General features: G+C 49.5%; 1 protein-coding gene across 7 annotated transcripts in view; it reads left to right on the top strand.

Moving 5' to 3' along the window:
- The window catches only part of CCM2 (CCM2 scaffold protein), an 84,230-nt gene that overhangs the window by 52,808 nt on the left and 15,162 nt on the right, over positions 1–16,260 (top strand). For 6 of the 7 annotated variants that reach the window (XM_075923004.2, XM_075923001.2, XM_075923000.2 and 3 more), the window contains 7 exons: positions 1,396–1,479; positions 2,452–2,635; positions 5,046–5,182; positions 6,728–6,863; positions 7,737–7,794; positions 8,563–8,698; positions 10,173–10,311. In XM_075923004.2, the coding sequence (XP_075779119.1) occupies positions 1,396–1,479; positions 2,452–2,635; positions 5,046–5,182; positions 6,728–6,863; positions 7,737–7,794; positions 8,563–8,698; positions 10,173–10,311 (874 nt within the window). Of the gene's footprint in view, positions 1–1,395; positions 1,480–2,451; positions 2,636–5,045; positions 5,183–6,727; positions 6,864–7,736; positions 7,795–8,562; positions 8,699–10,172; positions 10,312–11,983; positions 12,214–16,260 lie in introns of all 7 variants that reach the window. The other variant, XR_012902154.2, reaches the window with a different exon arrangement.

The following is a 16,260-nucleotide window of genomic DNA, read 5'->3' as shown; positions in this document are numbered from 1 at the left end:
CCTGTCACGCTCCTGGCCACGGTCAGTAGCTGGTTTACTAGATTCCTTTGCTGCAGGGCACATTGCAGAATAGGGTCCTCTGCATTAAACTGTGTTTGGAATCGCACCCGACTTCACTCCCGCAGCGCTCTGCTCTTTTCTCTCTGCCTCTCTTTTGGGGAACACTTCTGACCTGGAGATGCTCACGTCTGTCTTATGATCTTCGGCGAGTGTGAGCGCTCCGCAGCAAGTGCAGGGGACACGGAAGCGTGAAGGTGCAAAGTTGCCTCTCTGCCTTAAAGCTGCTGCAGTGGCTCCCCCCTTCATTTTAGGGTCAAGTTCAAAATGTCAGACCTCCCCTTCCTCTGGCTGACCTAATGGACTGGGCGTGCACATGCGTGATCTCGACACTCTTCATGCAAGACTGTTCTCTTCAGCTTCTGCCATCTGGAACAGCTCTCTTGTGTATTTCCTCCTCCTCAAGCGCCCGCTCTGACCTCTCAGCTAAAAGTGATATATTCCTGGTCACTCGTTAATGCTGTAACTATATTTAACTCCTGCGAAGCCTTTGGGACATAGCCTCTATGAAAAATGCTAATTAGGATATTGTCTAATCTCTTGATACAAAAATCTAGGTGGAATGAGGTTGATTCTTGCTGGAGAATGATAGCGGTCAGTAAACCGTTGTGCTAGATCGGTGGTTTTCAGACTGGGACATGTGTACCCCAAGGGATACATGAGCTCTTATGGAGGGGAGGGGGTAAGAACATAAGAATGGCCACACTGGATTAGGCCAGAGGTCCATCTGGCCCAGTATCCTGTCTTGACTGGCCAATGCCAGGTGCTCCAGAGGGAATGAACAGAACAGGCAGTCATCAAGTGATCCGTTCCCTGCTGCTCACACCCAACATCTGGCAAACAGGCTAGGAACACTCTCCCTGTTGTGCGAAATCCCGTAATGGCAGACAATGCATTTTATTTAGGAAGACTTGGCAATCTAGCCAGAATATACTTATCTCGGGTGGTGGCGGGGTAGGGGATGTGGCAGACCACATTGTCCAAGAGGAAGGGTTCCTCAGCCTAAAAACTTTGAAAACCACTGTGCTAGATCATGCTCTTCCAGGGTTAGCTGCTCAGCCTTTCTCAAGCTGAGAGGTGCTTTGAAGCCAGGTGGGATAAAGAGTGAACCACCCTGTGCTGCTTCATTGCTCGTGATCCGTTGTGAGCAGGCATCAGGTGACCGCAAATGTGGCATTGAGGGAGCAACCTGCCAATACTCCCCTCAAACCAGGCTCAAGCTTATTTCCAACTGTCTTTTTCTTCTTTCAATGGACCCCACTTGATATGAGTACACAGGGAAGGATTTCAGTGTTGGTTTATCTCTCTCGTTGTAATGGATCGTCTTTTCCTTCCCAGTATTTAGGCCAGCTGACATCCATCCCAGGGTACCTGAATCCCTCCAGTCGTACTGAAATACTGCATTTGATAGACAATGCAAAGGTGAGTGCTATCCATTCCAACCCTTACTCAGTGAATTATACCTGCTGTACTGTCGCTACTGTTCTTATTCAGCGTTTGCATGTGGTACTGGAGCTAAGGCTGCTGCTGCTGGGCAGAGAGGTTAAAGTCTGATCTTTGTTCTGGGAAGACTTGCAGCCCAAGAACTAGAAGATGATGCAATGCATGGTTAGATGGTTCAGGTCACAGGACTGCAGGAGAAGCTTAAGCAAAGAGTTATTGTCCAGTCATGTGAAATGTATTATAGCTTGAACCTCTCTCGTCCGGGACTCTGTGGTCGGCAACATCTGTGGACAGTAGGACCACAGATGATGCTAGACCAGAGAGCCCCAACTGAAGAGGTTGAGAGCGACAGCCAGTCTAGTCAGGGGCAGCCCGCAGGACCAATGACCTGGGAGCAGAGAGCCACCCTTTTGGAGACAATGGCAGAGAGCCCCAAGAGTGGCTGCTGCCTTGCGCAGGGCCAGGTGGCTGGAGGCAGGAAACCCCAGGAGCAGCAGACCAGGGAACCCTGAGAGCAGCTGCTGCCTTGTGTGGGGCAGGGAGCAGAGACCTATGAGCAAGCTGGGGGCAGCAGAACCAGGCAGGTAGCCTGGAGGAGGTCAGGCCTCTGGGTTCTCCTGGGGCAGCAGCTAGGAGGGGCGCCCCAGGGAGAGCCCAGATGCCTGACTTCCACTGGTCCGGCAGATTCCCTCGTTTAGAACCACTCAGGTCCCAAGGGTGCTGGACCAGGGAGGTTCAACCTGTGGTATGTATCTTGTTGGGTCCAGTTCTCAGAAACTTAATAGTGAAGGTCATCAGTGCATGACCAATTATCAGGGGTCCAGAAAATGTGAACTGCAGACAGGTGATGTGAGGGTGCTCCTCTCCTGGGAGCACGGTGCCACCATGTCGTGCCCGGGGATAATGAAAGGAAAATGATTCTGCTTTAATGAAAGGTTTTTTTGTTTGTAGAGGGCACATCAGCTCCCAGGTCAGCTTACCCAGGAACATGATGCTGTGATTAGTCTGTCTGCCTACAATGTCAAGCTGGTGTGGAGGGATGGAGAGGATATCATACTCAGGGTCCCCATCCATGACATCGCAGCTGTGTCCTACATCCGTGATGATTCCTCACACCTGGTAGTACTGAAAACAGGTAGGTTGTGCGCAGCACAGAGATGGCTTTGCTGGTTCCATCTCTTTGACTTGAGACTCAAGCCCTTAGACTACATTTGCCCTAAGGCCTTTTTGCACACTCTGGTGGCCTAAAGGGATCTTAAAAGTAGACCTACGTTGTGCTTACAACCGGGCTCTTAGATCTGATGGGCTTAGTGAAATGGGAACAGCCATTAACTGTCCCTGGGGCAGGTGAACAAGATATTTCATCAATTTAGAAGGAAAAGTGAGTTTTGATAGAACTGGAATTTGTTTCCTTTAACATAGGGAGACCAGACTGAAAGGTGTTTCCTGCTGTCACAGACCACCCTGCCATCTAGTCCCATTCATAAATTCAGAGCCACATCTTAAAACTAGTTGGTTTGTTTTATCCCTACTACACCTATTAAAGGCTATTTGGAAAGGTTTCCATTTGCATCTACCGCAGTGTGGCTCAGTTCGTGGCAGGTGTCGCTCCCTAGAAGGGAGATGTGGAAAACGTGTTCGTATAAGTGCACTTCAGGTAGAATGGACATGCCCACATGCCAGGCAAACTTGAGTAGTAAGAAGTGTGTGTGTTGTGCAGTCCTTCTGAATCAGCATGGGAGACTGCTGTGAAAGTTAGGAACGGCTCAGGAATTTCTCCACCAGGCCTGGTTAATACATTTATACCATCCTGTGGGGGAACTCTTTGTGGGAGCTGAGTCTGAATGGCCATGATTTATTGACAGTGATGAACACTATAGAGGATAAACGAGGCTGTCATTCTGTTGATGGATTCTTGTGGCTACCTAAGCCACAATAGTGAAGCTAGTGATCTATGAAATTGTCAGAACTCTTCAGTGGGAAAAGAGCCTTGTTTGTAATTCAGACATTTTCTGTTGTATACAATGCATGGATCTCAAGCCAGATCCATGCTCTGCGCTAGGTCCTGCTGCTCCACAAGAGGAAGCTGCTTTCTTGCCATTGAATCTGTTGCCTTCCTTCTTTGCAGCCCCCCCTAGCCTTGATTGTGCTGACTTAATTCACTCAACCTTCCTTGCACTCTTACAAGTATTTCAGTGTAAGCGCATGAGATAAAGGGGCTTAGGAAGATGTAGAATTATTCCTTCATTCTCACAGTATAATGGGCCAGTTAAGCTCAGCTGCAATTGACATGAAAAAAGTCACCTTTGGGATTTTGTTAGCAAAGCAGCTTGGCCCGTCTACTTTACTTGGTTAGTGCTAATTGAAATTCTTTGTGAAAATAAAGAATAGAGGAATACAGAGGCAAAGTCTGATCAGTTTACACTTCTCAGCAGTCAGCATCTGATTCGCTCTAAACGAATTGAATTGCCGAAGTGACAAGTCCCTTACCAACCTCTAGAATGAAAGTACGGAACGGATTTGCGTGGCCATCTCCCACATGCTCCTACAGAGGGAGGAAATCCTGGCAAATCGCAGGCTGCACGCATGAGGGGAAAGAGTGTTTGGATAAACAAACTCACTCCATCCCAAAGAATGGGAATCAACGTCTGGGTGGCAGCTGGCTACATTTATCGCATAGGTCTGTGCAGCCAGTCAGGGCCTACTGCCGAGGCGTCCTCGCAGGTCCCTTGGCTCCATCACTGCAGATAACCAGAAGGCTGCTTGCGTGTGTGCTCCGTGGTGTGTGCCGTGTCAACTTGTGCACTTAGTCTCCACAGCAGACTCCGAGCGAGTCCCCAAAGACCACAAATCAGATGAGGATTGAAGTACAGTCATAGTTGTCAGTAGAGTCTACTGAACCACTACGCACATGTACCCCGTAACAATGGAATGACTCAATCAGCGGGAAACTTCCACTGCCCCCCAGGTCATCCAAAGACTTTCTCCCCAAAACACCACTTTATGTAAGGTGCAGCCAAGTAACACACCACTCCTGACGTGTCAGGTTGCCGCCCTCTGATACCACCTCTGATACCACCCATCACCCTGCACCTCGTGGTTTGATTAGATCATCTCTATCCATCATGCTGCCATTTTAGATCCTTTCCTGAGTCTGGGTCTGTATCTGTGGGGAGTGTGAGTACCAAGGTCTTTTTGTAATGAGCTGCTGGTGCCATGTGCTTTCAATTTATGACCAGTACCAGTTACTGTTTTGCATTCAGTACCTAGCACCAATTACTGGTCCATACCTGGACCTATTAACAATTAGTGTGTTTTGCACACTCAGCCCTGTTTGTGTCAAGTTCTGTGAGCAGCGGCCTGCCTCTGGCTCCCAGCTTAGCTTTATATTAGCCATGTGTTGTCCATTGTCAGCTAGGCCTCAGGCCTCTCTAACCAGGCCTGTGCCACATGGACTTATGTTTTAGGCCTGCAGTGAGCTGATGGCTTCCGTACCTCCCCTCTCCTTTCCTCTCACTGATATTGATGGTGTGTCTGTTTCTCAGCTCAGGACCCTGGGATTTCTCCGAGCCAGAGTCTTTGTGCAGAAAGCTCTAAAGCGCTTACGTCGGGGTCGCTGTCAGAAAGTGGCATGGTGCCTGTCGAAGCGTGCTGTTTGGTGGTCCTGGCTACAGAGAACAAAGTAAGGGATAGTACTAGTTCTTTGGCACTCATGCTGCTACCTGTGAAATTGGGGGGTGGGAAAGCGCTCTGGTTGGTTGTATGGATTATCCTATGTAAATAAATAGCTTGGCTCCAGCCCTTGGTTACTTGCACAAGAAGTTATTGTTACTTCCCGGGACTAGCTGGGATCACAGTCCATCCCGGTGTGAACTGTAATGTGCCCCTTTTAGTACCTTGAGTTGGGTAAGCTTGGTGCCCCACGAGCGTAATATCCAAATTGGGTTTGCTGAGATTGGGAGAAAGTGTTGGCCGAGCAGCCAGTTACAGGAGAAACCATTCTCCCTGTCCAGGAATACCCATAGCATGGCTTCCCTGAAGGCGTTTGTGCTGCCTCTGCTAACACCCTTCTTTGCATAACGCATTTATTCAGCACGTTCTTAAGGCTCCATCAGGGTGTTAGGCACTGTGCAAATAAGGAAACACTGTCCCTGTCACAAGCTTCACAGTGCAATTCAGAGCAGACTAGAGAACAGCTCTTCTTACCGTAGGTCTGTCGCTGCCCCACTTCTCTGCAGTCAGGAATCTGGAAAAGCGGCTACTACGCCGTTAGGGTGCGTCTACACAGAAGCGTTGGTTCGGAATAACAGGGAGTAACGCCTATTCCGCGATAGCTCTTTTAGAGTAGCTGTAGTGTGGACGCTCCACTGCTGCTATTTTGAAATAGCACCTTCCCCAGGGCCATTAAGACTAATTACTCCCACAGCCTCTTGGGGCTCTAAATCGAGGTAGCACGTCCACATTAGGGAAGCTTGTCTAGGACTCATTTTGAGGCTTCCCTGTAGTGTAGACGCGCTATTTTGAAATAAGCTATTTTGGAGTATTTCTTCCAGAATAGCTTCTTTCAAAATAAGCATGCAGCATAGGCATACCCTTATAGTCCTCCTGAGCTTGCTGCTAAAGGGAGTGTCATGATAAGCAGCCAGGGCTGCTGTTGGTCTTTTCCGGCCCAGGAAAAGGGTGAGCAATGGCTACAATGTGACTTCACTGCCAAAGGGCCGAGGTTTTGCCCTCCTTTGGCATAAACTTAGTTACTTGTACAGCTTCCCACCCCGGCTGCTGCCCCACTGCGTTTACACTCCAGGTTAACATAGGACAGAAGTGGCAAGGGAGCTGCAAGCACATGATGTAGTTTAGTCCTAGGTACATGAATGCTGTAGAAAACCATGGGGACAGAATTGGCTTTTCTCACATTCCAGGCTTGTTTCTTTACCAAGCCTTTTTACTAGCCAAGATGCTGAAATCTCCTGAACAGCCTCCTCGGGTCGGCCGTGCGCTGAGCAGTCAGTGTGGTGGCAGCAGGAGGCGACTGTGTATTTCCCAGCGCTGGAACCGGGGGTGTTCTCTCTTTAGTGTGCTGTAGTGCCATAATAGTACTGGCACTGATCCACCTGTGCGCGCCATGGGGCAGCTCCTTTGGGGGGTGAATAGAAGCACGTGCGGACTCCTTCAAAGGCATCTTGCACCGCAACCTCCCTGCCTGACCCTTCTTTCTCTCCCTCCCCAGGTAACTGCAGAGGAACTCTGCTCACTTCTCAGCCAAGTCTTCCAGATCGTTTACACTGAGTCCACAATAGACTTCTTAGATAGAGCCATATTTGATGGGGCCTCGACACCAACGCGCCATATGTCCCTACACAGTGGTATGTCCAGCACCATTTCCTTTCACTCTTTCCCTGTCCCTGCCCCACACACCCCTTTTCCAGCCAGCAGTGCATGGCCTCAGTACTTGGTGCAGTAGTGCCCTTTGCTTCCCTTCTCTGGTCACGCTCTTGGATCCAAACAGAGGCCCAGATCTTCCTGGGGCCCTGTCTTATCATTGATATGTGTTGCCAACGGCAAGTGGAGGATGCATCTCCGATGCCCCCAGCTGAGTGACAACGGGGGCCCTGATCTAACCTTTGTGAGGAGTTGAATGGCCCAGGGAACTATCTCCACTCTGATGATGATAATCTGGAGCTGTCACTTTCCGATAGTTAAGGGGCAAGTAAAGGCCTGTGGTGTGAGGCGCACTCTGGCTGTCCCGCACTCTCCCACAGATGTTGTGTATTTTGTTTCCTTTTAATTCAGTGGGAGCAGTTTGATAAAGGGGCACTCTGCAATATTACACTGTGCAACTCTTGGTCTCCTAACACTGTCCTAAGGGGCAGAAAACGCTCCCGCAATTCCCATCCTGTAGGTTTTATTTTTCATCCTCTAGCCAGGGACACTCGCAGTGGAATTACGTACAGTGTCCATGGCCAGTAGGCTAGGACAGCGGTGCGCAACCTGTAGGTCAGTCTCGGCTGTCTTCTGGGGGGTGTCGCAGCACTGGGCCGGCTGCTATTTTTTTTTCCCCTTGCTTGGTGTACACGCAGCGGGGGCGAAGAGAGTGGCATTTAAAGGGGCCGTGCTGTAGGGTTTTTTCCTCTCAACCAAAATTTTCCCGGAGTCACACTGGGAAAACGTTTGCACGCCACTGGGCTAGGAAATAGAATTTGTGGTGGTAAATCTCTTGCGTGAAATCTTTCTTGCAGATGACTCGTCAACAAAAGTGGACATCAAAGAATCTTATGAAACAGAAGCAAGCACTTTGTAAGTTGATAGTACGCATTGTGTACAGGGCAGTTTGGCTTAGGGGGCTGATACCTTATTTATGTGACCATGACATGAGGTTTACAGCCCAGTAGGGAGACTTCCACAAAACACGCCCTGAATGCCTTTTGATAATTACAGCTAGAGGATTATCACAGGGAGGAAGGAGATAAATTGTTCTCCTTGACCTCTGATTTAGTAAGAAGCCATGGGCTTAAACTGCAACAAGAGAGGTTTACGTTGGACATTAGGAAAAAGTTCCTACCTGTCAGGGTGGTGAAACACTGGAATAAGTTGCACAGGGAGATTGTGGAATCTCCATCTCTGGAGATAGTTAAGAGCAGGTTACACACCTGTCAGGGATGATCTAGAATCTAGACAGTATTTGGTCCTGCCGTGAGGGCAGGGGACTGGACTTGATGACCTCTCGAGATCCCTTCCAGTTCTAGTGTTCTGTGATTTGACAGTGGTATGGGAGGCTCAGTTCCCTTCTTCGGTAGCTAAATGACTACAGGATTCCCGGAGAAGTCCGTAGAATGTACTCACTTACATGGGTTACAAGGCAGCTCTTCCCTCTGAGCTGGTTCAGTTTTGTTGGCATTCTAACCCTTTCCCACAGTCCCCGCAATGCTCCCAATACAAAGGACGGACTCTGCTAAGATGAGTTGCCCCAGGACACTCCTCCAGGGTCGCTCTGCTAGACCGTAATGGAGGCCCAGATGAAGCCCAGAGCTTTCCAGGCAGCTCACCGATCTCTTTGCATTTCAGCTCCTTTCCGGAATCCTTGGACGCAGGTGGCAATTCTCCTTCTTCCTTAACGCCTCAGTCTCCGCACGTTAAGACGGTCAGTGAGAGCGAGCTGAGCACCACGGCGGCGGAGCTGCTCCAGGACTACATGATGACGGTAGGAATGTCTGCGGCGGTCAGGGCATTGTCCGCTCACGGGAAAGAGCAGCAGCACAGGCAAGGTGATGCGACCCCTGTACAGTAGTGTCAGCCAGGCTGCCGTTCTTGGGAATGCAGCCTTGCCCTTAGCAGGGAGCTAGAACCCCCCGGTGAGCTCTGCCAGTAGTGCAGCAACAGGGGGCAGGTCCCAGGAATACCCCTGGCTGGTTTTCTTCTATCCTGTCGCATTATTTCCTGGTCACCTAGGAATTGTGGGGATTGGGGTCCAAGGCCATCAAACGACTTTGCACTTGGTGCCTCAGTGGGCCGTGAACATAAGTTGGCTCTGGAAGTAAACGATCCGCACACAGCTTCCCAGTGCTGCTTCCTCCCTCGTGTAGCAAAGTCTCTTGTGAACAGGAATGCTCTTTGATAAAAGCTCCCTGGTGCCTGTAGAGCACAGTGCTCAAGTGGTGATGCCGCCTGTATGGAAACGACTGTTGCACAGGCTATGAAATTGACATTGGGAGCACAATCGTGGGAGCAATCACTGACGTGGGTCACTGAGCTAACAGGGTTCGGAATAACCGAAGAAGGATTTAACCAAGCGCGTGCTGCTTGGTTGCCTCCTCTGAGTCCCTTTGGGTATGCCTGCACAGCAGGGCTAAAGTCGAATTAGCTACACAACTTCAGCTACGTCAGTTGCGTTGCTGAAGTCGAAATAGCTTACCTCAGCTTTTGTTGCTGTCTGCTCAGTGGGAAGCTGAAGGAAGAGCACTCTTCCTCCCGCTGTGGAATGAGGGTTACCGTGAGTCTGAGTAAGAAGTCCTCCAGCTCGACATGATTTCGAAAAACAGCCGGTCCCCGAGTTGCGAACGATCGACTTACGACCGTTCGCAGTTACGACCGAAGCTGCTGTAAATGGCGGACCCCAAGTGACGAACGCGATTCGCGCTTATGAACAGCGCGGTCGCGTGTAACTCTATGGGGTCCGACTTATGAATGAACCGAGTTACGAGCAATTGCCTACAAAACCAGTTCGTAAGTCGGGAAGAGGCTGTAAAGGCTTGGCGTATAGATGCACACCATGTTTCGGAATAACGAACACTGCTGTGTAGACGTACCCTTTTAGTGAGCAGTGACGCTAGGGACTGCGTTGCTGTTCATACCTGTCCATATCAGATGATTGGCACCCTGGCTGGAGTTAGGCATGGAGGTATTGCTCTCACTGATTCCTCAGCATGCTCCAGCTTCTGGCCTCCTCCAGTGGTGGATTTCAACAATATCATTTCCCTTTGCCAACAAGGACATCACTGATGTATTTTAAACCCTTGGTTTATGTTGGGGGAGTGTCAATCCCTGCTTTGTCCACCACTGAATGAACCTTAATTGCTGTTTTCAACGGAGCCAATTGAATGTTTTCTTCCTCACTAGCCGTGGCTTCTCCCTCTTAGAAGTAAGGTCGAATCATGCTTTGTGCTGCTTCTCCTTAGCTAAGAACCAAACTCTCTTCTCAAGAGATCCAGCAGTTTGCAATGCTCCTGCACGAATATCGCAACGGGGCTTCAATACACGAATTCTGCATCAACCTGAGACAGCTCTATGGGGATAGTAGGAAATTCCTGTTACTAGGTAAGTTCCAGCTGAAGTGGCCGAGAGATCCTCTGTGGGGAACAAGGGCTCGTCCTGAGCCCTGTGGGGCTGGTTGCCTCTGTTGTTGCTGTCAAGCGCAAAGGTATCATGTGTGGGCCTTTGGAGACGTTTGGATTGGTCTGATGCAGGGTCCTGGGAGGCGGATTCTGGAAGACATAACCTTCCTTCCCCTCTCAAGGTTTGGGAGCTGCAAAAGCTTTTGTGCTGCTTGCTCACCTTGGTTTAGTAATGGTCATTGACATCACTCTGCAATGTGAACTTGTCTTTTGCTTTCCCCATTGAGCAGAAGTGCAGTGGGAGAAGTCTAGCCACACGTTGGCCTCCCAGCAGTTCACTGAAAACCAGTGATCAAGCTTAGTTCTTCCTGCTCCAAAGTGCAGGTTTCTGCTGTGTGAACGAGGGGCAGGGCGTTTGGTAACAGTACAGGGTCTATGGCACACATTTGAACAGTTCTGACACCATCCTGCGGTGGGCAGAGGTGCTACTTCATGCGAGTCAGCCTGTGCCTAGCATATATCAAAATGCCTTTGCAATGGATCGGTAGAAATGTTTCTGTGGAACACTTTTTAAAAAGTGTATTGGAAAGCTTGTTTGTGTTCAGACGTCCCCTTGCATTGTCTCCAACCCAAGTACCACTGTAGTTCACTGGAGAGTGAACTGCCTATTTGTCACTCTCCAAGCTCAGAGAAATGCAGAAAATAACAAATAGTGAACTCTTATCAAAACGATTTCCATTTGAATAATCCGAGAAAGCATTAATAATTGGACACTGCTGTAGATTGCCAGAGCTTTGTTAAAGTCGGTGAAGCAATGCTCCCGTTACATCAGAGGAAGGACTGTCTCCTTTTCTAAATGCCTCTTTAATCTGACTGTGCCCTTTCATATTGTCTGGGCCATGTTGTGCCCTTGTCACCTTCGTGTGCTTTGCTTTCTTGAATATCTGTGCAGCTTGAAGAACAAACAGGAAGTGAGAGCGTATAACTTCCTTCTGAAGTGGCCAACAAAAATAGCATCTACACATGGCTTGGTAATGTGAAGTGGGTAGATATTTAGAATCCAGAGTAGTTTGCCTTGGCTCTGTGTGGGTCTGCACCAGGGGTGGGCACTAATTTTCACAGGGGGGGGGGCCACTTCATGAATTTTGGTGTGTGGTCACAGGCTGGCTCCAGGTCTCCCTGCACCTCCCTGAAAGGGGCAGGGCCTTGGACAGAAAGGATAGGGCTGGGAGCTACGGAGAGAGAAAGTGTGTGAGTGCGAAAGACACTGCATGTGAGAGACTGTGACCTAGATTGTGTGTGTGACTGTGTGTGTGTGCTGGCTGCTGCTGGGTAAGTTTGAGAGAAGCCATGCGCTGTCTGAGGGAAAGCTGTCCTGCTCTCCTCCCCCGCCCCCCTCCCCCGAAGACATGGGGCTTGGGCGGGGGGGGGGGGGAGAGAGGAGGGAGGAGTATTTGCATGAGGGAGAGGGAGAGGGAGAGAGATCTATATCTATATCTTAGAAACAGGGCACCGCCCTTAGGAGTCCCCTACCATTCATGCTCTGGACTGGAGCAGCTCTGCTGTGTCCCGCTCCTGGACCCCTGCTCTGCAGAGATGGGGTACCAGAGCAAGAGAGTCCTGACTTAACACTCCCCTCTTCTCTCCACACCAAGATGGGCTTCTTGTCAGCAGTCACTGAGACCCTGCATTGACTTCTGCAAGGCAGCTGGGAGGGGCTCAGTCCACACGCTGGTGAGACACTGACTCCGGACACAACTCCTGCATCTTTTGGAATGGCAGTCCTCCTTTCAGCTCTACCTGCTACCTCGCCCTCTCCTCCTTGAGTACGGCTTGGCCATCACCCACAGTGCAATGCACATAGGGACCAGCACTTGAAGAGAAGGTGATTTATTCCTAGACTTCAGGGTCAGAAAGGACCATCATGATCATGTACTTTTGCCCACTTGCACATTACAGGCCATGGAACCTCACCCATTCTTATAATAGACCCCAGTCTGAGTCACTGAGGTCCTCAGATCTTGGTTTAAAAGTTACTTGCACTTCACTATTTACACTAGTTGAAGTCTGTACTTGGCCTTAGCTTACCTTATGGTAACTGGAAGCTCTCTGAGATGTGTGGTCCCTGTGTGTGTTCCACTGTCCGCCCTGCTTCCGCTCTGTTTTGGCTCTTCTCTGATTCACAGCAGAGAAGGAATTGGAGAGGCAGTTGGTCCACCCTCTCCTTGATCCTCTTGAACATAGATGAGGGAAGCCAGGCCCTATATTTGGACCCAGGGACACTGCTTTCAACATTCTCAAGCTCTGGGCGCATGTGTACTCACCGTGATTACAGTGTGAAATTACACTCGTTTTAAAGAACCTTTGGTTACTATAAGGTGAGTAACTTTCTCTCCCCTGGCACCTGACACAGCCTTAAGCTGCAGATGCTGCAAGGCCCCATCGCTGTGCCCAGTTTTTGGTTTGGAGGAGCTTTAAGGCTGGCGTTCGGTAGCTTATTTTCTGCCTCTCTGCTGATGAGCAGCTGTTGGTTGAGTGTATTATGTGACTGTTTTTTAACCCTGGAAAGTTTTGGAGCCTAAGGACCTTTTGAGGCTCTGGGCTTAGGGGCACTTATAAATTAAAATCAAATACATTTGAATTGGGTGAGATTTGGGGGATAGATTTACAGGAATGCAATGCCTAAGTACATCCACGAAAGAGGATTGGCAGCTGCTCTCTCTTGCTGGGTTCCAGTGTCATTTCAAGGGGCTGTTATCTTTGTTCTTAATGTGAACTAAGTGAAGTCCGAAATATTAATGGCTTGACTCCTAATCCCCCAGCACCCTTTGCCTCCAAATCAGTGTTGGCTGCTCTTTGCATTTATTTTGGATTTTCTCCAGTCAATAAGTTTGAAAACATCTCTGTCCTCTTCAAGTGATTTCATATTGTTTGGAAAGCATCGTTTGAAGGCTGGCGCCTACTTGCTGTGACTCCTGCGGGCTGGGAGTGTTCATAAAGCCATTCTGTAGTACAAACGAGTCAGAGAACCCTTCAGCCACATAGCTGTGCGTCTCTCTAATCGCACCTACGTTACCAGCTGTGGACTATGACCACGGAGGTACTATTCTCCCTACATTGTTGCTTTTACTAGGTACCCCATCATTATGTGGCTGAGCTCCCTACCTCTGTTTACCCAAATCTCCTGTATGTGAGATACTGGTTTATGGAATTAATTGAGAGGTCATAAAAAGCGTCTAATAGACCAAACCTCAGCAGCTGTACGGCATAGGAAGTGGCAGCTTCCCTCCTGCCACCTACTGCAGTACTGTTACCTGGGGTTCTTTCAACCCAAACCTCTCAGTAACTTTTACTCTCTGCGAGGTGGTGTCAGGAAATAATTCAGGGGAAACACGGTCGTCCGACCAATAGATGGATAGTACAAACAGGACAACATAAGAGCGCTTTCACTTAAAGCGAAACTTAGTCTCAAACACTTACACACGTCCACAACAGGTTAGTAAAACACCCCCACCCTCGATAGTTACCGAAGTTGAGTGTGGCTCTCGAGTGACGCCGAGCAGGCTACCGATGGCCAGTCTTCCGTCTGTCAGTGGGGACGAAGATGCGTCCAGATGTGAAGAGTCCTCGAGGCGTCCCTCCAGGTGTCCCCAAAATTGTGCCCCCCAACTCAAACTTTCCTTCCCTATTTATCCATTAGTATTACAATAACATGTCACTCAAAAATTTGTTAGGCAAGCACTTTGTAAAGGTTAGGCAAGAGGTTTTCTTCTGATCGCTTTCATCAGATGTTTTTTTTTTTTTTTTTTTTTTTTCTTTTTCAGAGACTTCATGCTCGGGGTCCCTGATAGTCTTACAGGGCTCGACAATTAGTGTAATCTGCTTGCCCGTGGCGAGTAGATAACAAGCCGGCACAGCCGCGCAGCGCGGTAAGCACATGTGCAGCGCGCTGAACCGCGCGGCTGGCGAGCCCTGCTGATCGATATGTCTTAGGGCATTTAGACAAACTTCCTGTTTCTCTTAATGTCTAGCTCAGTGATTTCACTGGAGATTTGGGCCTCAGGAAGGACGCGGGGTCAAGCTGCCCTCTCTGTGGCACTCAAGCTCCCCTTCTTCCTCCTCCCTGACTTGGTCATGCTGTCTAGGCCTATTTTGGGCCTGTTAGCTTGGTTGCTAAAGTTCAAGCAGTGAGCAGTAGCGGGTCAGGCACATTACTGGATTTGCCGAAATCTCCCCGTTCAGTACCTCAGTTCTGATCCCTTGAGACGGGCGCAGTTCAGTCCCCAAAAGCCTCGGGCATCTCTGAAACTTATTTACAAGAGGACAAAGGGAGGCCAATGGTGGTGGCTTGTGAGGTAGCTGCCAGTTTTCCAGACCAGCACCCCTCAGGTACCCTCTGACCAGGTAATGATTTAAGCAGCTACTGATTTAGGTCAGCCAGGTTGGTGAGATGCTCTGTAGCTCATTCCCAGCCCAGTATCCTGTGGGAAATATTCCACTGGAGGCCTGTCTTTCCTTTGCGTCAGGCAGAAATCCCTGTGCCAACAGGATAATGAATTCGTAGGGGTGTTATGCATACTCGGCACCAGTGAAAATGAGTGGGGCGGGGTTGCAGGCCATGATACATTCCACTGTATTCCTTGAATGTAGCATAAATGCTCCTGTAGACAAGGCAATAAAGATTTGAGGGGTTCTGGGAGCATCTTGCCAGAGGGGTTCTGTGGGTTTGAGAGACCCTCTTCAGCAGCTGGGCTGTTTCAAACCAAAAGATGTATGAGATCTCCTTGCAGGCTAATTTAATATCAGTGGAGATAATGAGTATGGGCTGCAGGACTGACCCAGTGTCGAAAATGTAGCAATTGCTCTACCTGATGTACTTGTGTGGCCCACACAATCATTGTATCTGGGCATCAGTATGTTGTACATACTTCCCTTCCCATTGCCTCTGTGAGGCAGGGCAGGGCTACTGCCCCCCATTGTTCAGATGGGGAACTGAGACTAGAAATGCTAAAGGCCAGATTCCCACCAGTATCTTAGGCCCCCGACTTGCACTGAAATCAGTAGGCGTTAGGGATCGGGACTTGCTCATGGTCACTTAGGAAGCTGTGGCAGAGCAGGGAATGAAATCCAGGTCTCCCAAACCCATGGCTACTGCTCAGCCAGCTGGATAGGACAGCAGGGCTAGGGGAGAGTGACGGCCTTGCCACAAGTCACTGGAGCCCTGCCATCCAAGCACCAAAGCTGAAGGCCAAGAGCTCCAGCCTCAGGCTGGAGGGCTGTAAACTCATCCCTGCTGCCCAGGCCTGACACTCTCGGGCCTCGGCCTCGTGTGCCCCAGCAAGGATAAGCCAGCTCTGGTGACCCCTTTCAAATGGGGTCATGACCCACTGTGCTAGGTTAAACTGACTTTGTGCAAATGGACCCTTCAGTGGCAGAAGGGTCTGAGCCCTACATCTAATTACAGAGAAGTGTCTTACAGAATAATTAACAGATGGCCCTCTGGGAATGCACCATTGGATTCTGCTCCCTCTGAACAGTGGGGAATTAAGGAAAGTCCTCTTTTTAGAATGGGGTTATTTTAACCTCCTTTAAACCAGCTGTCAAAAGTAACCCCCATTCTTACCGTATAGCATAGTATGATTTCCATTGCTTTCAACTGGCAGCTGCGAGCTTGGTCTTACTGGCAGGGCTCCTGGTGGGGGGTGTAATGCTGTATTGGAGTTCCATCTCAAGACAATAACCCACTTACTGAATTGGGAGAGTGAATAGCGACAGATGTTCTTAGAGCCAGCTCAGAACCTTTTCCTTGACATGCTTTAAGCTGCATGTTGATGCTGTTAAAGTATTAAGATCTGTAAAGCTGCGGAATGTGTCTGTGTTGAGCAATCCTTTGGGCTTTAGAAATCCTGCTTTATCTCCACTCTCTGTAATG

Source organism: Pelodiscus sinensis, chromosome 2, assembly GCF_052426305.1.
Source record: "Pelodiscus sinensis isolate ZL-2025 chromosome 2, ASM5242630v1, whole genome shotgun sequence".
In the NCBI taxonomy this organism is placed as follows: Eukaryota; Metazoa; Chordata; order Testudines; family Trionychidae; genus Pelodiscus; species Pelodiscus sinensis.
This window is presented reverse-complemented; position numbering and strand designations above follow the sequence as displayed.